Consider the following 23,022-nt stretch of genomic DNA (forward strand, 5'->3'; position numbering starts at 1 on the left):
AAAAAAATATATCGATATCAGTATCAAATTAATTTTTCTAAAAGTTCTTGTGTTTGGTGTAATTTCCTTAATTCAATTTTTTAATTATAATTTAATTTAGGTTTAATAATATAATTTTTATAAAGATAATGATTAAGTATTATGTTAGAATTTAATGATTATCTTAATTATATTTTAGATTTTTATATTTAAAATGAGATGTTTATCCTGTATTTGATTATGTTTATCTGCAGTTAGTTACAAGAATTCAAAGATAGAACTTTAATAAGTTGTACTTAATCACAATCTCCTTGTAATCTTGAATTTTAAGTAATATGCATCAATAAACAGTACTTCATGCATAAAAAATAGTTTTTAAGAGTTTTTGTCAAATGTTTTATAATATAGTATATATATATATATATATATATGTGTGTGTGTGTGTGTGAAAAACAAAAAGTATAATGATATAATAAGAAAATTTATAAAATTAAGTTACCATTTCATGCGTTTTGTCATACATATATGATACACATATTGTTTTTATTTTTTTATAGGAAAAATACAAAAGGATAGGCAAAAGGATAACATGGCTCTTGATTTAACGAATACGTTAATCAGAGAGACCATGGCCAAAATAAATTAAATACCACAAGGACTAAATCCACAATAAATATACCATAAAGGCTTAGTAAAAAAATATCAGAACACTTGGACCAAATCCACAATTCACTCATTTTTGTAACATTGACTTAAGAATTAGAAGCAAAAATTATGTAACTATTTAAACAAAAACCCACTAATTAAAATGCAACGATGCTTATTTTTATATTTGGTATGGCGAATAATCGTGTGAGAAAAAGAGTTAGGTTAAGAAACGTAAAAAAAGATATGGACCATTGATCACCTGTAATCTCAAATTCATCCATGAATCCACTTGATACGAGAATTGATCTTATACATCTCGATGCATTTCATCCTAATGTGCATCCAAGAGTAGAGATCGCTTCTTACAGTTTTCACCTTAACTCTCCTTTTCACAAGGACCCAAACCCTATTAGTATAAAGATTAATTTTTTTTTTCTCAATCACTATAACAAACATTCAGTTGTTTCTATTTTGTACTTGTTTGACTGGTAATTGGTAAATTTTGTACCCAACCGACATCTGACCTAATTGTATCCGAGTAACCAGTAGAATCCAACATTTTTAAAGGTCAGAGGTTCAAACCTTACCAAATATGAGGATGATATATAAGTTCATTTGTTGTATGAATATATTATGTACCTAAAAAATGGTAGATGTTACAACTTACAACTATTGATTATATAAATGTAAAGTTATTAAATTACATTGTATTTCTTAATTACATGAAGAATGTGATATCAATATCAATGAATTTCGAATAAACCAAAAACCCATTTGTTAAATAAAACAATGCAAAGGGGGTGTTTGGGATTACTTATTTAAAATAACTTATTCTTTTCTATAAAAACACTTATCAACTTATTATAAGTCAGAAGAGTTTAATTTCTTCAAAAACTTTTTATTATCGGTTTGTCACCGGTATAAGTTGTTTATCCAAACACTCAAAAGTGATTATTACTGGTGCTACTCCAGAATAAGTAAATAAGTTATTAAAATTATATTATCACATTAAATAAATAGAAATAGAAATTAGGACAAATTTCCTTATATAAACCTATTATTTGGTATTCAATTTGGGGTACCAAAATTAATGAAGGAATGGAAAAGAATTGAAGAAGGCGAACGAAACCACCTCACTCCACTGCTGATCATACTCATAATCATCATTTCTCCCTGCGGTTTTTGAATCATCAGCAACAGATTCCGTGGTGGCTTTTTGATGGCAAGCAGTGGTGCCGCTAATGAACGTGGCGGAGGAGAAGAAGAGGAAGCCAAAGAACTGGCTGCACAGCTTAGCAAAACCCTAAAAGAAGGAGAAAGAATCCTTGCCCCCACACGAAGACCCGACGGAACCCTACGCAAACCCATTCGCATTAGAGCTGGTTACGTTCCTCAAGATGAAGTCGCCATTTACAAATCTAAAGGTGCCCTGGTATGTTTAATGCCACTCAACTATTTTTTTTTTTGCGTTATTCCAAGTGATTCGAGTCTATTCGGTTGATTTTTATCTATTCTCGAAGTTGAAATTAGTGTTTCGGTATGATTTGTATGATGATGGGCAGTTGAAGAAGGAAATGGAGTCGCTGGAAACAGTGCCCCCTGGTTATGATCCTGAAGTGGATGTTGTTAGTAAACCTAAGAGCAAATCGGCCAAGAGGAATGAAAGAAAGAAGGAAAAGCGTTTGCAGGTTTGTCATTTAACTCTCATGTAATTCGGATTTTTGCTTTTCATTATGGTAAATGCAGAATTTAATGCCATCATATACTGCGCGTTATTTATTCGAATATTCGAACATGTTTTGTGAATGATCTATGCATTTAAGGAGATGAACTACTCAAAAAGGTTAAATTTGCTAGAAATTGTTGGGACATCAAAACTTTGCCATATTGGATGCATTCTTTTCATGGTTTTTCAATATTTTGCCATCCATTTGGTTTGTTGTACTTTACGATATCCCATGAGAGAGTTCTGTGCATTGCCTCTCTGGGACATACTTGGTTCGTACATCAGACCTCCATATCCTGCCGCTGCATGGGACGTACTTGGCTTGTTTAGTTTGCTCTTTTAGAGAGTTTCTTGCATTTAAAATTTGTATACTTTATGGCCAGATAGGTCAAGTTAGTCATGTCGACATAGAGATAACATGAAAATCCATTGATGCCACATGCCACAGTCCTACCACTCTCTGAATTAGAATGACCAACAAACCTCAGGTCCATGTTGTTGCCCAACCTTTTTGGGATAAAATAGGACAAAGTGTGAATGTAGCTGTTGGAAGACATGTGTTTCTACACATTAGTTTGATGTGTGAACCCCACTCATTAGTCAAGCCCCTAGAAATAGTTTGGGATAAAATAGGACAAAAGGTGCACCATTTCTTGCAAAGTAATCTCTTATTGCGTAATTAAGTAAGATCTTGATAGGCCAGATATTTTGTGCAGATTAACCTGAAAACATTTTGATATGGCATTGTATTATATAAACATATGCGTATAAGCTTTTGAAGCAACTTGGATCTATTGTCCAAGAAGTTTCCTCAAGTTCAAAATGAATGTTTTGATTGTTGTAATAAAAAATGAGTTGAAATTCAAACATTAGTTCTAGTCAGGTTACCGACAAAGCTTAACGGTTTGTGAGCAATCGTAACTCTTCAAAAAACAATTGTCGGTAAATAAATTGTGTTTTTGTTGTAGAACTCAAAGATTCAAATGCAACAACCACCACAATTACCATAATAAAAAAATTAATTTTGAACGAGCATGCTAATTATATTTTTGGACTCGAGAGTCGAGGCTTTTGAACATGATGCCATACACAATTAGTTAACCTAATGATGTCTTAGGCCTTCTAGTGTTGTAAATTGTTAGATGTATTGTGAAAAAATATTTAGTGAAGAAAATTTGAACTTCATACACTTAAAAGAGGGGTACTATAGTTCCCTAGTGGCAATTGCAATGGTGGGAACTTAGAATCTTTTCAACTTAAAGAGTGATTAATAGAATAATGTTGTTGCCCCAAACTTTCTTAAATGTCTTGGTTAGGGATATTTGAGAAAGTTGGGATAATGATAATATGCTATGAGTTACTTTTAAGTTGAAAATATTCTAATCTCCAACCATTTAAATTGCCAATAGGGAACCATAGTACTCTCGTTTAAGTGTGTAAGCTCAAGTTTTCTTCACTAAATAGCTTTTCACAGTACATCTGGCAATTTATAACCATGGAAGGCCTATGACACATTAGGCCAAGTAATTGCAATATGACATCATGTTCAAAAGCCTCGACTCTCGAGTCCAAGAATATAATTAGCATGCCCGTACAAGATTAATTTTTCATGATGGTTGTTGCATATGGAAGTATAAAAGGTCTGAGTAATGCAACCAACATGATTTTTTTTAGCGGTAATTATTTTTTGTAATGAGTTACAGTTGCACACAAGCCGTTACTTTTTGTTGGCAACCGAAACTGATATTTGAATTGGCATCTCAATTTTGACAGCAAAATGTTACTTGTTGAATTTGAGGGAACTTCTTGGACCATACATACAACTATATTTTTCCATACAACTCTCTTGGATGTTATAAAAGAGACTTCAACGTTCAAAATCTTATTACATAACTTTAAGCAGTTTTCAAGATATAACTGACACAAACAATTGCACTCAATTACTAAATACAATATAAATTAAATAGCAAGAGAACTGTCAAAGTTTGGACTTCTCTCAAATTCTATTTTGTAACACGTCTCTTCATAGACCGTGAACCCTTCCTATGTGTATGCGTCTCCTCGGTTAAAAACCAAACTAAACAAACCCAATAGATCCCACACGGGAAAGTGTTAAAAGAATTCAAAAGGTATAGAATTCTTGTTGAAAGCGAGACTGTACTAATAGAGCTCTATGCAAGTTTCAATTAAGGTTTGTATGAGAGAATGTCCAAGAGTGCTCGAAGTAGATGGATATAATTGGTTTGGGAATTAAAACTCTCTTCTTAAAAACACTTGCTTTAAGCTTGTGGATCTGGAAGGATTGCTTGAACCTTTGTAATAAAATCTAAATTTTGCAGTCTCCTTCATATAAAACAAGGGATATATTTGATTTGGATCAAAGAGTCGTCTTTAATAAGATCCTTTTTAAGGTGGATATTTCTTCTGCTAGACATCCCAATGACCTTTCTTCAAATAATACCAAGCATAATGTTATAGACTTTCGACATGTCCTCTTCATTATTCTAATAATCTTCTTGCACATTTTATTTTAGTGATATATCGTGTTACCGTTGCATTATCCCATTCCCATTACATGTTTTCCAAAATTCTCTTTTTATAACTTGGACAACTAAGATACGTGAGTTTATTTGTTTATTTGTCATCAAGAAACTTACAGAGGAGAATGATTTAGCACCAACTAGTAGATAGCGTGGAGAGATATCATGCAGTGAGGTCTAAGGAATGTATCTTGGAGAGACCTCATTGTACTGGACGTTTTATGTGTGCAAACAAACAACTCCTTATCTCACTTGTTGCTCTCCTTGCCCATCATTTTCAGGCCTTAGTTACTTGATCTTGGTTGTTTTCAGGACCTTGCATGTAGCCTTTAGCCGAACATCTTTTTTTTGGGTAACTGTGGATATCTGGGCTAGCTTACACACAGCGACAAATCCCCTGGGAAACCATGAATGGCGTGGATCAAATGTGAACCTCCATGGTCTGGCCACAAGGGCTTTGGCAGTGCCTAGATACAAACCCGGGGAGGATGAGATTTTCCACTACATTCCCCTAACCCCGAGCATCTATACTTCTCACATTCAGGGATTTCAGATGCAATTGAATTACAAGAGAGTGAAAATTGCAGGTCTTTGGGTGCATTTGGAATGAGCGCAATGATAGATCTTGGGGGCACGAACATCCTTTCTATATGAATAGATTTGCACCTCTTTTTTGTTTTTGCTCGTCAAGTTACTCGAGGATAGAATTCCTATTTTTGCCAATAGAAGATAGATGATGGTTATTATAGTTCATATTTGAATTGACTTTGAACCACCTAAGTGGAATTCTTATGATATCTTCAAGCCTTGCATGATTGGCCTTTTTTCACTAGATACTATGGTCGAATCAAGTCATTAGTAGATGTTCTTTCTCGTCTGACAAAATGATCATGCTGTGAAAATTTTGTAGAGGAGAAAATAGCTTTCCTAATCACCATGTTCATAGAAGTTTTAGGTTGATGTATATATATGTCTTCTTTCTACACTGTGGGATGTGGTTTTCCTTGAGCACATTGATTCTGCTAACTATTAGTGTAGAAGAAACCAAAAGCCTATTAAGTGTGTTTAGCAATAGGAAGGATGCATGGAGCATCAATCAAGATATTCTAACATGCAAGTCCCCATATAGAATTAAGGGGGTGTTTACCAAATGTTTACCGGGTAGGTGCTTACTAGTAAAAGCCACCACTCTCACTTATCTTACGTGGAAGGTTCTCGGCCATCAAATTGGCATGGTAGGCAATAATCTTACCTAGTAAGTGCTAACCTGTAAGAGTCAGCACCCTCACTTACTGGGTTAAGATTGTCGGACCTTGCCATGCTGCTGACCGGGTAAGATTCTTGATCCTTGCCATGCTCACCCGGTAAGATAAGTGACAACCTATAAGTGTTTGGTAAGCGGTCTCTAAATGAATTTCAAGCTTAGTTATGTAGCTGGGGAATTTGTCACTTTGCTTATTCAATTTGATGATAAACAAGGTGTCGAGAATAGTAGAAGTTTTGTGTCTTGACAATTTTGAACAAGTAGGAAGAGCCGCTTCCTATTTGTGGACTCCTATCTTCCTTATGCAATGCACTCAGTTGATTATCATTTTTATAATGGTGCTCAAGGTTTTAAAGGGCGGAATCCGGCCTCGAGGCGTTTTCCCTCAACGAGGCGAGGCGTAAGCCCCGAGGCGGAAATATATATACACCAAAATCTGTATATATATACTACACAAATATATATATATATATATATATACACACACATATACAATATATAATACTAGATTACCAAGAGGCGCTTGTTTAGTGGTTCTTGACATAGGAAATAGTGAAACCGTGAGGAAGGGTCATACCACACTTTTTGATTGAGAGGAGAAAATAATAGCTTTTTGGGTTTTAAATTATTAGAGGTACACATTGGGCCACTTGGCTTTGACTTTTAGTTTTTTTAAAGACACTATAAAGAGAAGTACTACTATTGCCATAAAGCTTATAAAAAAGACAAAACCCATTACCAAAGCAGGTCATCTGAGGCGTACGCCTTGACACCGCCTCATGTCTCACTGAACCGCCTCATTGAACCAAGGCGTAAGCCTCATACAGGGTCCAAGAGGCGCCGCCGCAGGTGTGGTTTTGGGCCGCCTCGCCTCGAACTATTTTTAAAGCCATGATGGTGCTCACAATGAGATTGCTAAGACCATCCTTCATATTACCATTTCTAAAAATTGCAACACTTCCATCTTTGTGTTCCAAAAAATGCAACATTTGCGGTTTGGGGAAGTTTGTGAACCAAGTTGACCTTTTTGCTCATTCGTGATCATTACTTGATAATCGTTAACTTCAAATTTGGTCCACAACTTCTGTTTATGTTATCCTAGTTGAGGGGCATTTTAGATATTTGCCCAATAGTTGACTGAGTCAACATTGTCGTTAAACTATGTCAAGTCAAATGTTGCATTTTTTTAACGGAGGGAGTAGCTTATTTTTTTCTAGCATACCCTTTATCATCTTTTTAAGCAATTGATTTTGTGACTAAATTGAACTTCCACTGCTATATAACATTGGAAATAGCAGTAGATAACAGGACTTAGATGTCTAATATAATATATAATTAAAACTTGAACTATCTACATTATTTACGCTTTAAAGTTTATTTTATTTGAAATATTTTTTTGCCAGTGGCAGTTAATTTCATGCAAATTCCCATATCTTAAAATAACCACCTTCTCCTAATAGTAATGAGGATGGTATCATAAACTTGACACATTCAGATGTTTTCTACTTCTCTCTTCGTTACTGTTAATCAACAGTTGACGCTCTAAAGTACATACAAGCTTCACCATGGTCAACTAGTATACAAACTCTTCATGGTGCATACTGTTGTCCCTCTCTTTCTTGATTGATCAGACTTCTGAATATCCACCTCCTCCTATATAATAAGTGATAAACTTTTCCGATGTGTGCTAGATTGGATAGAAGTGTAATTTGCCGCAGAATTAATCTACGAGCCCTTGTACATGGTTGAGGTTACGTGCATCAAGAAAGCAAGATAAAAGTTTCATTCTAACAGTGATACTTGAATCTTCTCCATTATTCCAAAATTTGCCTTTTAACTAAGAAAAGATGCCAAAGATGGCTGTCATTTATAAAGAGTCATCGTCCTCTTCCAGAGTTGTAACGCTCCGATCATCAATGGCTGGAATTTGGCTTTTTTATTTGTAAACCTTCAAAGCTTTTCGATATCCAGACTACTAGTAATGACATGAGTCATGAGTGTACTGAAATCATAATAAGGTGCACATGGCCGCATGAAAGTGAAGCGTATTGGAAAGACATCAGCATGTTGGAGTGGTGCTGATTGAGAAGAAAAAGAGGGAAGGTTGTTTAGGTCATCCACCTTTGGATTGACCGATAAGGTGTAGGCTAAAATGTAACTAAAAATTATGTAATCTTACAATAGGAGAGTTTGGACTTTGCGCGGAAAAAGTATCTTAGGTGCTATGCTGTTATAGCGGTCAAAATACAAAATAGCAGTCCGGACCAATTTTTGAAATAGCGGTTATAGCAGTTCATATAATATTTCTTAGATATATGTATGTATGCATACATAAACATATCATATGCATTAATTAAAAATATAGTTTTAACATCAAAACATCAACTTAAACAAGTTTTACAAAACAAAATAGGAAAAGTGTTCATAAACATTATAGATCTCTCTTGCTTTAGACTCCCTCTGTTCCAAAATAAGCATCCACATTTCTATGTAAGTTTGTCCCATAAGAAGATGTCAACTTTCAGAAATAGATGGTTACAATTTACCAAATTTTCAATTCTACCCTTAATTATGATGCAAGAATATTTAACAGTCAATGAGATGGAGAAATCCATAAATGGTAAAATTGTCATTCATTTTAACTAAAAATTTGTAATAATTTTTCATTTCTAAGATTGTGTTTTTTTATTGACATTTATTTTGGGACATACTCATTCTTCCTTTCTTACTGAGAATTTCATATTCATATCTCTAGTTCTACACATGTCTCCTCTATCTGAAGGTCATGTCAATTATTGATGTTCTACAATGCTTATGGATGGATGCAAAGAGGAGGAAGTTTAAATTTAGTTAATATCATTTTTCTTTATCCAAAAAATATTAATTATCATTTCACGTGTTGGTTTTGTATCATGTTGATATATTCCTAGTATGTCTATGCTACTTCTTGAAGCAGGCTTCCCTCGATAAGGGCAAAAGTGAAGTTTCATCTACTGAAGATGTTGATCGAGCATCAGAACCTGTTGAATCCATTGTTTTCCAGATGAACGAGATCACTATTTCTGGAAACCCTTCCGTTGCTACCCCTCCTTTGAATTCAACAGAATGTTTAGCTACGGAAGATCATATTCCTGACATTGATAAAAGAATCCGGGCCCTAAAAAAGAAGGTACAAAATTATGCATTTGAAACTTTGAATTCTTACACTGTTAATTTTTCTAGGAAGCTATTATGATTTTTTAACCTTCTCAAATATGACCTTAATTGAGTTCTTAATTAAATCCACGACCTCCCGACCTACTAAAGAAAAAATGGCTTCATACTCATGAGAAGGTGATGGATTTAATTAAAATCCCGTTTAAGTTATATACCCAAATATCGGGTTTAGTTTGTAGGACCAGAGGCAGGTCATTGAGTTAAAAGGAAAAACAGAAACTGAAGACTCATTTAAACCGAAGAACTCCTGAATTCATTGCGAATACGATAATGATGCTGATAAATTCGTTCTTAATTTGGTTGCAGATCCGGCTGACGGAGGCAAAAACGGGGAACGAATTGAAACCGGAACAATTGGAGAAGGTAGGTAAATTGGAGGATTGGAGAAAAGAGTTGAAGCTTTTGGAGGACAAAAAGGCTTCTTTCCATGATTAAATTGGTGCTTTGCTTTGGTAGCATGTTTTAGGAAAAACTAAAACTCAATCAGCCTAATCTTATCTTGTCCAGATTTATTTTCAAAAGGCCAAAATTTGCCTCCAATTGGGAATCCAGAAACTGTTTGGACAAATTATTTCTTCACCTTTTTTTTTTGATTAACCTGGATATCCAACCCGTTATGCGATCCGATTAATCCCAAGGCGACCACCTGCTTTGCAGATAGCTTGGAGTCACCGCATTTGATCCTCCGTGGTCACAAGGGGATTTTTATTTCTCCTTGGATTGGATTTGAACGTGGGACCTTCTGATATTTTTGACCTTTGAAGCGAAGCTCAAACTAATTAGGCACCACCCTTTTTACATGATAGATGTACCCACCCATGAATTAACCATGGCAACTCTGCAGCATAGAGTTGAAAGGACAAAAGTGCCCTTCAACTAATGCTACTTTTGACTAACGGATTTAGTGCCAGGGGACCGTTACCGAAGAAAATGTGAAACCACGGTGATCGTTATTGTACTTGTTAGAGTTTACGGATGTTTATATAGACCAAAATTATAGCTTACACGAGAAAATGTCAAATATAAATTTGAAAACGTGTCTCGAACAACTTTATGTATTATTATTATTTTTTTCTGTCGTGTTCTCTTGTTACAAGATATGTTAAGAGAATGTGAGTGCAACTAAACGGAAGACAAATTAGTATGTGAGATTGTAATTATTTTTAACAAGCCTGTGTTTCAAAAAAAAAAAAATTAGAGCTGGTTGGCAATTGCTCAATGATTAAGATGCTCTTATAATATAGTACAAAATGAAATATAATTGTTTGATAACTATTTACAACTAAATTAGAACGTTGAATGGTTAAAGGACGTCCATGATACAAAATCATTTAGAAGGTTTTGAAATCATTAAGAGGCAGACTTTTTTTTGCCAAATAAGATTCACTTCTTAACGATTCAGATGTTGTCTCTTAATGGAACTATTAAAAATCAAAACAATTTGATGATTTAATTATTTAAGGGATTGTTTGACGGTTGTTGAATGATTTGGTGCTAAATGATTAAGTGATCAGAATGATTAAGAGGCTCTCATGATATAATGCAAAATGAAATATAAATGTTTGGTAATTAATTACAACAAAATTAGAACGTTGAATGATCAAGGGAAGCTAAGAATACAAAATCATTCAGAGAGTTTTAGAACCATTAAGATGTATGTTTTTTTGCCAAACAAAAGTCACCTCTTAACGATTCAAAGACTACCTCTTAATGAAACTATTGAGAGGTAAACAAACAACACAAAAACGTAAACTTATATTGTTCAAATATAAATTTTAAATTCTCATTACACAAAGGTTAAGATGCAGCAAACCAATGAAGCAGAATGACAGAAGATTTCCAGTAGGTTTTACACAAATCCATTACAATTTCTCTTGAAGAAAAAACACTCTCTCCTGCTTACTCAATTTTACAAAAATGAAGTGCACCTTAATGCAACATCTCTCACCAAAACTGTTGTTTCATATGCAATTAATTAGGAGGATTCGTCGTCTGATCCTAGCACCAAACCTTCTTGATAAACTTGGAAATCTTCCGGGCTCCATCTGCATATCAGGTGAAGCTTAAATGTCGCCATCTTGATGCCCATTAGACGCTGCATTTGCATCCAAAGCCAGAACCACAGGTTAGTCTTTATAGTCGTCGATCATCATGTGCATCATTTTGCATGGCATCATGCGAAATGAGATGCTAATATTGTTCAAATGTTTGTGTGTGATCGGCCCTTGACTTAAAGCACAAAAAGGATCAATGTAATGAAAAAGTCGCTAAATAATTTACTAACCAGTATGCGAGATGACTCGGGTGATATGGGTTTCCCTTCCTCACATACAACAAAATCTCCAACAAGTGACACCACACCTGTTCAGCATCAAGAAGAGCAAAATGAAAACTTGCACATACTACTTTTGTATATTGGTTATTTACGTGAATAACCATCTCACAGATTATTTCAAATGCAAGACCTTCTGATAGATTTACAAACACTTCTCCCTAACTGAGGAGTGCCTCTTCTAACACAATAATGCCTCAAATTTTGTCAAAAGATTTTCCATTAAAAAAAAACCCAAAAATTTGTTTTTCATCTGCTTCATGTGTTGTCCAGATACACACACACACAACCATACATATATATATGCATATATATATATATACACACACAGAGAGAAAGACGATGCAAACCTTTATTTAACCGCACAGGCATCCCTTGCTTCCGCAGGAAGGGCTCCATTTCATGTGTGAACTGGTCTAGAGGACCTTCTTTAAGTTCCACCTGAAGGATTAAATGTTACTCACACAGAATGCAAATCTTAAATCAAATAAACTCGTTTTTAACAGCGGCACCACATGCAAGAACCAGAAGCATATCTTCTATGAGATTAACCCCATGTTGGAAATGCATATGCAAGTATGATAACATCAAATTACTACTAACCGTTTCTGTCGCAATACTTCCAGTCCTAGCAAAGTCATAGTCTTCATATTCTGTAAATATTCTGCCAAAGATAGAGAAGCAATAATAAACTAAAATGTATAATACGGAAAAAAACATGGAGCACCCAAATATAATTCATAGTGGTGAAAAAGGAGGTTTTATAGTATCAACCTTTGGGCCTCTTCTACAGGCATATTGGTTAAACAAAGCCCAGAATCCCCTCGAAGAAGCTGTGTATGCAAACAATGATAAAAGAAATTAACCAAAATCAAACTGGGCTTAATTAAGATTATAAAGTAAAACTGTCACACTACAGTTTTTCATGGGCTGCAAGGGATTTAAGTGTTCTGCTTACCTTAGAAACCTTGTGAAGCCCTGGTCTTATCTCATCAGAAACAGAGCGGCCAATAGCAACCTGCATGACTTTGTTTGACCCAAGAAAAAATCTGAAACATCAAACACATAGTCAATCAGTAGCAGCTAAGTTACGAGTATACCATTAATCAACAGAAAAGCCATGTAATAGCTTAAGATCTTCTAAAGATATAATTTATTGAATTTAGCACTTCAAAAGACCTGCTGGTGGATTTGAGCTGCTCCCTGAACTGCTTGAACTTGAGATTCCTCATGTTTTCAAAGCTGAAAACATATATGGAATTGTAGTTCTCCACGGCATCCCTTATTGAATTCACTATGCTTTCTTTATGCTCCCTCCCTTTCTTCTTTGTCTTTGACAACGTAACTACATGCAGCACAAGCAGAAGTTATTAAGCAAGCTAAAACTTGCACACACTTGCGGAGTTTACAATTTGACCATTAACATGAAATATTCAGCAATTTTGTGTTGGTCCACCTCCGTTTTACGGAACCAACCAAAAGCATTACAGACAAAAATTTGCCTGTGCAAGTTGTAATAAATGTTGAAAAGATGCTGGATAATTCCCAATCTATACCTTTCTCACAATATACGGCCAAAGGGGGTGCTTGTTTTTTGTTTGTTCATGTTTTAGGTGTTCCGCAGTTGTGGCATGCAAAACCGCGTTTTTTTTTTAATTAACCTGGATATCCAACCCGCAACGCGAGCCGACTAATCCCAGGACAACCACCTGCTTTGCAGATAGCCCGGAGTCACCACATTTGAACCTCCGTGGCCACAAGGGGTTTTTTATTCCTTCTTGGATTTGAACCTGGGACCTCTTGGTACTTTTGACCTTTGAAGCCAAGCTCAAACCAATCAAGCACCACCCTTGTGGTTCAAAACCGCGTTTTTTAAGTTATTCCAAGGTTTACTTTTAATCTTATATGAGCCCATATTAACTCTCCAAACCAGGTCTATATGTGTCAAGCCAAGGTTTTAGTTCATACAAACCAATAAGCACCAAAACTATAGAAGCCACGTCAATGGATGAGGCAATCCAAGCCTCAACTCTTTTCAAGCTCAGTGAACCACGAGCCAAGCCTTACCCTATCTTCTTTTCACTTCCTATTGAAAGTCTTGGTTTATGGTTCGCTTTTGTTGAAGGAAGTAGGAAAAGTGGACATAAGAACTAGTAATGACAATTGGTGGTTAGGAACTGGTAGTTAGAAGACAGAGAACATAAGCATATAAACATTGTGATCACCATATTTGCTTACAAATAAGTTCATCTATCATCACCATCAATCACCATTAGTAAAAGTATGGTCTTTCAATTTTGTTCATAACGTAAAAAGATCCTAAGAGGTACAAAAGGGCGATCATAAGAATACCAGGTGTGTGCATCACACCCAGTGCAAAAAGTATAAACACCCTGTTACTCTCAAGTCATCATTCATTAATCGATTCTTCTTAGATGGCATCCACAAATTAACTTCGATTCCAATTATCAGGGTTGAAAGAGATTCTGATAATGTGACAATTCCTATAATAAATCATACAACTCAGATTAAGAAAAACTGGCACAACTTTTGAATCACCATCAATTCCTGAGCTACGAATAAATGCAACTCTAAGCAATACTAAACTCAATTCCTACCCATTTGATTTGCTATTATGGATATCTCCATAAAATCACTTCTTCTCCTTGTATCGAACAAACAAACAAAGCATCTCAAACTTAAAAACGAAACCAAGAATCCCCAAACCACAAAACACCACTATATTTGACATTCTCTTCGTCCTAACGAAATTGATGAATCAATTGCATTATGTAGTACCAAATTCATGCTCTAGCATCCCTTTGTTTATGATGAAAATCAAACCAAGTAATTCAAACTTAAAAAAGAAAGAACAAACGAATTACCTGCTCTATCTCTCTTGGATTTTGGCATCTTCGTATAACCCTTTCAAAATGCAAGTACAGCTGCTATCTGGCCGTCCGTCCGTCGGTCTCTTCTCTTTTCTCTTGAATTAAACCCTCAAATGCATTTGTGCTGTCTGTGTCTGTCTAGGGTTTAAAGGCCATGCCATTCGTTCTGCTTATTGGGCCGACCCATATTTTAAAAATAAGTTGGGTTTGGCCCATTTACTTTCACAATTAAATTTAACCAACATAATTATCAGTTCAAATTCAAACTAATTGAGTTATTAATAGAAGGGTACTCGCGCAATGCAGCGATATATATTTTAATTTTAATGTTTCATTTTATTCTTTATCTGAAGATGTTATAATACGATTTTTATGTGGTCTTAAAAAGGCGATGATGTTTTTTATTTTTGAATAAAATATAAATTTGAAGATATCATAAAATTTCGAAAATAAATATATCAATATTAGTATCAAATTAACTATTTAAAAGTTATTGATTTTGTGTAATTTCTTTAATTCAATTTTTTTGTTGTAATTTAGTTTGGATTTAATAATAAAGTAATTTATTTTTTGATTTAATAATATAATTTTTATAAGGATAATAATTAAAAAATTTGTTAGAACTCAATGATTATTCTAATAATATTTTAAGAAACTTATATTTAACATAAAATATTTATCCGGAATTTGATTATGTTTATTTGCAGTTAGTTATACGAATTGAAGAATGAAGCTTTAATAAGTTGTACTTACGCACAATTTACTTGTAATCTTAAATTTTAAGTAATATGCATTAAATAAACAGTACTTCATGCAAAAAGAATGATTTTTAAGAGTTTTTGTCAAATGTTTTATAAGAATGGTAGTCATCGGTGGTTGGCAGTGATTCAGATCGATGGTGGTCCATTGTGGTTTAGGTGACGATGGTCGGATGTGATTTAGATCGGTGATGGTTAGTGGTGGTTTAGATCAGCGATGCTTCAGATCGGTAGTAGTTGACGGTGGTTCAGATTGATAGTGGTACGTGGTGGTTCATATGGCGATGGTCGATAGTGGTTCATATCGGTGGTGGTCCATGGTGATTCAGTTGGCGGTGATCAACGGTGGTTCAGATTGACGGTGGCTCATATCGATAGTGGTCGGCGGTGATTCAGATCGGTGGTGGTGGTCAGCGGTGATTCAAATCGATAGTGGTCGGAGGTGGTCGACGATGATCATATTGAGTTTCATGATATTAGAGTATATTGGGTTAAAGATACATTTGGTATAATAAAGATAGAGATTTCATTCTATCAAAACACCATGTAGTTGCTAAGGAATGTTAAATTCTTTTATTTGTGGAATTTATAAGATTTTGAAAATTCATTTCGTAAAAAAAATAACCAAACGAGGGAATAAAATTTAGTCAATGGAATTATTCAACATTCTAAGTCCAAGTCCATCAAATCAAATTGTAAAGGAATCTGCAAACCAAAAACAACCTGAGATACTTGGAAAGGCTGGTGCCATATAACCTGAAAGTTTTCATATTATATTATGATATAAATACAACCAAGTAGAGGCCCACCAAAGCTCTTTCATACCCTGCAAAATCGAAATCCTCTTAACCATGGTTAACGTATGTATTCAGCTACAAAACAGATATAACATAAATCGACGCTAATTCAGGTCAAGAAAACTTCAATCTGCCCGTCTTTACCAAGCATCACACTTGACGTCTAATCCAAACAAACCTACAACATCCATCCCACACTGAGCCAACATATACACAGACCTTACCTATACCCCCAGAAACCCATTTCCGACACAAAAGCAAAAACAAAAACAAAAACAAAAACAAAAACAAAAACAAAAACATAGCATCATGCTTGACATCTAAAGCCATCAAAGAAGATTAGACTTAAGATCCCATTTCATATTATTCTTTCTCTGGATTCCATCCGAAATTCGCCTGCATCAAACACATCTGTAACGTTCAATGTTGAAAAGGGCCAAAAAACGAGCAGCGTCTGAATAAAACGATTGCATCTTTACATTGGTGCAATTGAGATTTAAAGAATGGTTCAGATTCAGGAACATAAACAGGTCCAGGGAATCAGCAAAAGAATTACAAACAGAAATTAGAAGATTTTTACTGAACCTCATGTGTGGGTCAGTAAGTTTAAGCAAAAAAAGAGACTTGCAGAAATCTTCTGTCCTCCCATTGTTGACAGATGACAGGGAAGCAAATAAACCACTTCTCCTTTTTATCCTTTCCTAAAACTACCTACGCTTTTAACATCTTCCTGATTCCCTTCTTTACATTCACTTTCTTTCTTTCCTTCCTTCTATACATCTCTACCTTTGACCTCTGTTGACCACCCGATGCCGCCTTCTCCTCCCTGATCTTCCCAATAAAAGCCTACCCTGGTGCCGCAGACGGTTCACCAGTGACATCCCACTGTTGTCACCATCACCATCATCATCACCACCACCCTCATCATCATTGTCATCTTCATGTCTTCTCATCCCTCCAAATGCGCCCATGTTTCCACCTGGACCAAACGCGTGAAACAAAAGAAGAACGTTGACTAAGTTGCTATCGATTCCCATATCTAGCCCCCCACCGTTGTTTCGTCCTAAACCATCCATATCAAAACCCTCTTCATCATCCGAATCCAACCCATGGGGGTTTGGGTTTCTTTCTATAACGTAGTCACCAAAGACCACTGAACCAGGCATGGATGACGTGATGGTGCTAATCACATCATCCCGCTCTCTCTCACGCTCAAGCCGCCTCCATTTCTGTTCCTGATCGGGGTCCACTTCACGCGGCTTAGCGGAAGGATGCTCTAACCTCACGTGTTTCTTCAACTCTTTGTATCCTCCAACAAAAGAGCAGTTGTCATGCATACAAGTTCTTTTCTTTGCATTAAGATATTCTCGGGCTGACTCCACCACTGTCCACCCTTTGACTTGACCTCTGCAAAGCGGGCATGCGAGCTCAGCCCCTTCTTCACACTTTTCAACCGGCCAACCGGAAATGGGGTCCAAAGCAGGACCACCATTTGGTCCTACCGAAGATAGGGTGGTTTGTGGCAGTGTTACTTTTGTGTAGGCGTTTTTGTACTGGTCCAGGCAGTTGGAATAGCGGGAGCTAGTGCCACACATGTATGGGCGACAACCCTTATCGTGAGAAGAGCATAAGAGAAGAACAGCGTTGTGAGGATACTCCATGCATACCGAGCAGGTTACATCTTCCCAATCTTTTATGGGCACAACAATGGAGGATTTCTTTCCGTTCAGGTCGTCCGATACGTTCTGCCCACAGGTGAACATTGGGTATGGGGTTGTTCTGCAGTGTCGTGAAACACTTCTACGTCTTCCCACTCTTCCCCTGGCACTTTTTGCCATTTCAAAGATAAACCTGATGTGAACAAATAGATATGAGACTTTGGGTGATAAAAGTTTTCAAGGAATGACATTGTTGAAAATGTTCATGTCTATCTGCTTCACAAACCAATTTCCATGAATATAGTGAAACAAACTAGCAACAAAAACAGATGGCCCCCATAACAGATGCATCAAGAAAGAACAACCATCCTTGGGTAGCTTAACTAACTGGTAAGGTTTTGGGTTAGCTCCAGTGGTCACAATTTCAGTCCCATCAGGGCCATTGGCGGCTTGTCTGGCTGTTAACTTCAGGGCCTAATGGTTTGGTTTAGTCAAAGAAAAGAAGAACGAACAAGTTATGCACAGAGACTACAAGTTTAAGAGCTTAAGATGTAAGACAGCAGCAAGAAAGAAAAATGATATCTTTTTACTATTTTGTCTATTAAACATATAGACATGAGACAATCAACTCTAATTGGGCTCAAAACCTTATCTCAAGGTTACTTAAATGGAGTTCTAGACGAGTTTACCATTCCTACAGACACACGAAAACAGTAGAAACATTCATATATGAACATCCGGAAGTACTCCTTCCATTCTGGAACTGTCCTTTGACTTCAATGGCAACCCAGTATTTTTGATTAAAAGTAATTTAAATGATGTTTCATATATAACACCACAGCAAGCCTTGTATCCGAAGCTAGTAGGGTTGCCTAAAATTGAAACCCGAGAGAAATTATAACAAGATATTATTGATCAATCAAGCTCTAGAACAAGAATAGCATCCTACCACGTAACCTTTAGACATTTCTATCCTTTGAATTATAGGCTAATTGCCCTCATCTTTCATCAGTATGTCCATATGTCTATGCTGAAACCAAACTAAACCAAACGTACCAAGAAAATCGCACTCGAAAGTAGGGTCTGGCAATGTTAAGATGTATGCAGATCATACCTTTTTCCCTAGGGGTAGAAAATGTTTTGCAAAGCTCGAGACATTAGAAAAATAAGTATAGAAAACAGTGCAAAAAGATAACAGAGTTGAAAAAAATTTAAAAAGGAGATCCATATGTATATGCTGGAGAGGACAAAATAATCTCCCAAGTGGTGCTGCATCAGTTTCTCTCCAATCAGGACCATCCCAATCTTTTCCGTAAAATCCTTATTTCACGAATTCCTTTTCCGTGTTTAATACCATTTTTTCTAACCGGTGCACACCCTACAAGTTTGATTGTAATTACCCTGACAGTCTAAAATCTAAATAACCTTATATTACTTTTGAAGTTAAAACTATAAAGTAGCTTGTTTAAACTTCAAAAGCTAATGAACATGGTATCTAGATTGAATCCTATACCCTAAAGTTCTTTGAGTCTGGATTCAAGGATAGGCGTTCACTTGGGACTTAGGGGCTATTACTTCTTGGGTAACTCAACACATGTTCCTTATCCACTTCTGCAAAAGGTAGTTTTCAATTTGGAACCATACATTTCCAAATTTCAGCTACTAAAATTACCCTTAAAGAAAAAAAAAGTTGCAGACAGACATAGGCACATAGCCTAACTAAATTATATTTTTTGAAAGCCAGCTCAAGTTTGAAATGAATTGTGAGAAATCTAAATGTGATAAACATGAATGCCGACATGCATAACTACTTTGGTAGGAAAAAGAACTGGGAAGGGCACGACTAGAGTTTATGAAATAACAGAAGCTAGCCATTGTTGCCAGCTCAATGGTACATAAATATTTCATAAAAATGATATGATGCCAGCAGAAAGTCCATGAGAAAAAAAAGGTAAGTTTGACAACTTGGAACCTTGATTTAAATCCTTTTAAAGAGAAATTGCAGGTAACTAATAATCATTGTTACTCGACTTATTGCAGAATGACTCAACAAGTATATTTATGGCATTAAGTTCAACGGTCAACAGCAAGAATTATGATAAATGTCACTTGTCTTATTCCCAACAATGGTCAAAGAGCAAACTTGAGAGCTGAAGGAAATTTTGATTCTTAAAAAGCAAATACCCAGAAAATTTATCAAGGACAAATGAATCTAAAGGATCAACAAGGGGGTGATTTTGCATTCTATCGTACCTGACAAGCTATACATCAATGATTGCCAAATGAGAAATTAAACCACCAGACTGAAGTAAAGAGTTGGCTTCTAGAACAAAAAAAATCTGAGACCTGCGTTTTCTAGAAAAGCAAAATCATTTGTAGGATATGGAACTATAAGGATCTCCTCAATTCCTCACTAACAGAAGCCACAAAATATAACCCAAAAGAAAGCAAAGATCAGATTGAATTACCTACTAACAAAACTTCAAACTCAATATATCTCCTTGAGAAGTTGACCGTAGTCTCAGAGAGTGACAACGAGCACAACCAAGACTTTCCAATTATTGCTCTAACGACATTAATTAGCCAAATAAATGCAACATAACAATGTGATCGATCTTAAAATAGGCTGATTTTGAAAACAACATCAAAACAAACAAGCAAGGCTGCATTTACTACCAGCAATAACTGTGATAACTGGGAATGAATCAAAAATATGCACCAAAATAGCAATTAAGATCAAGTAACTTCAGTTTAGTCATATCAAATGAATTACCAAAGCTAAATTCTGCAAATTAACCATACCGCTTGAACTTCAAAGGAAATCTGGATCCAAAAGATATCACCAATAAGATGCAGCAGATACGTGTATGATCAAATAACCCAAGGCATAGATTTTATAAAGAGCTTGTAAGCTATAAAACGTGCCACATCCAAACCATCACGCGAACGACAGATGGAAATGAATAAATAAAGACGATTCCTTTAATTACGAAGCATAAACAAACAAAACCCATTTATTTTAAAATGAAAAAAAAAACTTTGAAATCAAACCAAACCCCAATCTAAGATTCAAACACTTATACAAAAAAACGACCATAATCCTTGGAATCAAATCATTATCCAAAGCAGAAACATCAATCGTAAGATGTAACAAAAGATAAAAAAACAAATCTTACCAGAGAATTGTTGGAAGGAGTAAGATTTTTCGGATCAAATTAGGGTTTTGTTGAAGAGAACGGGGAGATCGAGGGATGAAATTTGGCAGTGAAGTATATATCGAAAAATTTCTCAAGAATATTCGCTCTGAAACGTAGGGAGAGAAAAAGCGAGAGAAATGGGAGAAGTGGGCTACGGCAGATCCACGCACTTATACGGAGCGTGAAATCACGCTCAATTAAGGTTTATCTTTTCTTTAATTAAGTTGCATGTCTTTAAATTAAATGTTTGTATGAATAAATAGTTTAAACGATAAAATGACAATTTTACCATGTATATATATATATATATAATAAGGGTACTCGTACAATGTAGCGAGATAAATCTTGATTCTAATGTTTAGTTTTTATTTTGTCTCTATCAATATAATATAATTTTATGTGGTTTTGAAAAACGATAATGATTTTATTTTTGAATAAATATAAATTTGAAGATAAAATAAAAAATTGAAAACAACAAATCGATATTAGTATCAAATTAACTATTTAATAGTTCTTTTTTTTGTGTAACTTTTTTAATTTAATTTTTTATTATAATTTAATTTAGATTTAATAACAAAATAATTTATTTTTGATTTAATAGTATAATTTTTTATAAAAATAATACTTAAATATTCTATTAGAGCTCAATGATTATCTTAATTATATTTTAGATTTTCTATATTTAAAATGAATGTTTATCCCGTATTTGATTATGTTTATCTGCAGTTAGTTACACAAATTTAAAAATTGAAGCTTTAATAAGTTGTACTTATGCATAATTTACTTGTAATCTTGAATTTTAAGTAATATGCATCAATATGCAGTATCTCATGCATAAAAAATGGTTTTTAAGAGTTTTTGTCAAATGCTTTATAATATATTATAGATTCTCATTTTTTGGTGTAATTTCTTTGATTCAATTTTTTATTATACGCTAATTTATATTTAATAACAAAGTAATTTAGTTTTGGTTTAATAATATAATTTTCTATAAAGATAATAATTAAACATTTTGTTAGAATTAATCATTATCTTAATTATAGTTTAGATTTTCTAATTTTAAAATGAATGTTTATCCTTTATTTGATTATGTTTATCTACAGTTAGTTACATAAATTTAAAAAATTGAGCTTTAATAAGTTGTACTTATGCAAAATTACTTGTAAATTGTAATCTTGAATTTGAAGTAAAATGCATCAATAAACAGTACTTCATGCATAAAAATATGTTTTTAGAGTTTTTGTCAAATGTTTTATAATATAGTATAGATATAGATATATATATATATATATATATATATGGGTAAAATTGTCATTTTATCGTTTAAACTACCTTATAAATCAGATTTACCAAAAATTTTAAAACAAAATTTTTAATGCACAAAGTCTTAAAAACAACTCATAATGCATTAAGTACTACTACTTTAAGCATTCAGTCTTAAAATCTCTTAATCTATATTTATAATAACATATGGCACAAGTTATTAATGCACATTATTATCTTTTCTTTTCATGTTTCCAAAATACTTTTGACACATTTCACTCATGTTTTCACCCTTTCATATCTCTATGTCTTATCTCCATCCCCCAAGGTGAGATTTAAACTGATATTCACCAGTTTGATATTTATCATGAGTTATTAAAAGTTATCTCATTCATCTCCCATTCAATTACTCTATAACTCTCGGTCTCGTTCTCGATCTCTTGATTCTTTGCTCTTGGTGTAAATCAAACACATTTGTGGAGTCGCTTCAATATGTTGGATTTTAAATATATTGGATTTTAAACTGTCATACAATTTTTTTTCATCGATAGACTGTAATTGGAACCATAACTCATATTTATTCAAATTGCATTAATATGTAAAGATCAAGTGTAACTTATATCATCGTTAAATCTTCTCTAATAAAACCAGTGAAACTTCAAAATATTAAAATTCACGGCTCATGCCGCATTGCGTGGATACACAACTAGTATACATACATACATACATATATATATATATATATATATATAT

General features: G+C 34.5%; 3 protein-coding genes across 10 annotated transcripts; 1 reads left to right on the top strand and 2 right to left on the bottom strand.

Moving 5' to 3' along the window:
- Positions 1-1,702: 1,702 nt before the first annotated feature.
- LOC112500612 (partner of Y14 and mago-like) lies at positions 1,703-9,941 on the top strand. 2 transcript variants are annotated; one of them, XM_025104128.1, is made up of 4 exons: positions 1,703-2,059; positions 2,190-2,315; positions 9,111-9,326; positions 9,680-9,941. In XM_025104128.1, the coding sequence occupies exons 1-4, from the start codon at positions 1,847-1,849 to the stop codon at positions 9,806-9,808; spliced, it is 684 nt and encodes a 227-aa protein (XP_024959896.1). In that variant the 5' UTR covers positions 1,703-1,846; the 3' UTR covers positions 9,809-9,941. The 2 variants fall into 2 exon arrangements, with proteins under 2 accessions (XP_024959896.1, XP_024959897.1); XM_025104129.1 differs by having other exon boundaries at positions 9,114-9,326.
- A 1,165-nt stretch (positions 9,942-11,106) lies between these two features.
- On the bottom strand, positions 11,107-14,739 carry LOC112500350 (mRNA turnover protein 4 homolog). The gene is made up of 8 exons (XM_025103827.1): positions 14,591-14,739; positions 12,885-13,050; positions 12,664-12,754; positions 12,480-12,538; positions 12,309-12,369; positions 12,056-12,146; positions 11,658-11,734; positions 11,107-11,468 (listed from the first exon to the last, which is right to left on the bottom strand). Exons 1-8 carry the CDS (start codon positions 14,616-14,618, stop codon positions 11,349-11,351), a joined length of 693 nt encoding a protein of 230 aa, XP_024959595.1. The 5' UTR covers positions 14,619-14,739; the 3' UTR covers positions 11,107-11,348.
- Positions 14,740-16,555: 1,816 nt separating this feature from the next.
- Positions 16,556-21,094, bottom strand: LOC112501125. 7 transcript variants are annotated; one of them, XM_025104786.1, is made up of 3 exons: positions 20,986-21,094; positions 20,063-20,375; positions 16,556-18,002 (listed from the first exon to the last, which is right to left on the bottom strand). In XM_025104786.1, the coding sequence occupies exon 3, from the start codon at positions 17,987-17,989 to the stop codon at positions 16,934-16,936; it is 1,056 nt and encodes a 351-aa protein (XP_024960554.1). In that variant the 5' UTR covers positions 17,990-18,002; positions 20,063-20,375; positions 20,986-21,094; the 3' UTR covers positions 16,556-16,933. The 7 variants fall into 7 exon arrangements, with proteins under 7 accessions (XP_024960554.1, XP_024960557.1, XP_024960556.1 ...); XM_025104789.1 differs by lacking the exon at positions 20,063-20,375 and adding an exon at positions 20,612-20,632; XM_025104788.1 differs by lacking the exon at positions 20,063-20,375 and adding an exon at positions 20,583-20,632.
- Positions 21,095-23,022: the final 1,928 nt, after the last annotated feature.

The sequence above is a fragment of the Cynara cardunculus genome, assembly GCF_001531365.2.
Source record: "Cynara cardunculus var. scolymus isolate 2C chromosome LG 17, CcrdV1, whole genome shotgun sequence".
NCBI classification, from domain to species: domain Eukaryota; kingdom Viridiplantae; phylum Streptophyta; class Magnoliopsida; order Asterales; family Asteraceae; genus Cynara; species Cynara cardunculus.

What these genes read in the sequence shown, in the direction of transcription:
- LOC112500350 (XM_025103827.1), bottom strand. Translation starts at nt 14,618, where the DNA reads ATGCCAAAATCCAAGAGAGATAGAGCAG. An exon ending in GGCTTCACAAGGTTTCTAAG is followed by an intron (nt 12,539 to 12,663) that starts GTAAGCAGAACA and finishes TTGCATACACAG; the next exon opens with CTTCTTCGAGGGGATTCTGG. An exon ending in CCGAGTCATCTCGCATACTG is followed by an intron (nt 11,469 to 11,657) that starts GTTAGTAAATTA and finishes ATGCAAATGCAG; the next exon opens with CGTCTAATGGGCATCAAGAT.
- LOC112501125 (XM_025104787.1), bottom strand. Translation starts at nt 17,989, where the DNA reads ATGGCAAAAAGTGCCAGGGGAAGAGTGGGAAGACGTAGAAGTGTTTCA.
- LOC112500612 (XM_025104128.1), top strand. Translation starts at nt 1,847, where the DNA reads ATGGCAAGCAGTGGTGCCGCTAATGAACGTGGCGGAGGAGAAGAAGAG. An exon ending in ACAAATCTAAAGGTGCCCTG is followed by an intron (nt 2,060 to 2,189) that starts GTATGTTTAATG and finishes GATGATGGGCAG; the next exon opens with TTGAAGAAGGAAATGGAGTC. An exon ending in TCCGGGCCCTAAAAAAGAAG is followed by an intron (nt 9,327 to 9,679) that starts GTACAAAATTAT and finishes ATTTGGTTGCAG; the next exon opens with ATCCGGCTGACGGAGGCAAA.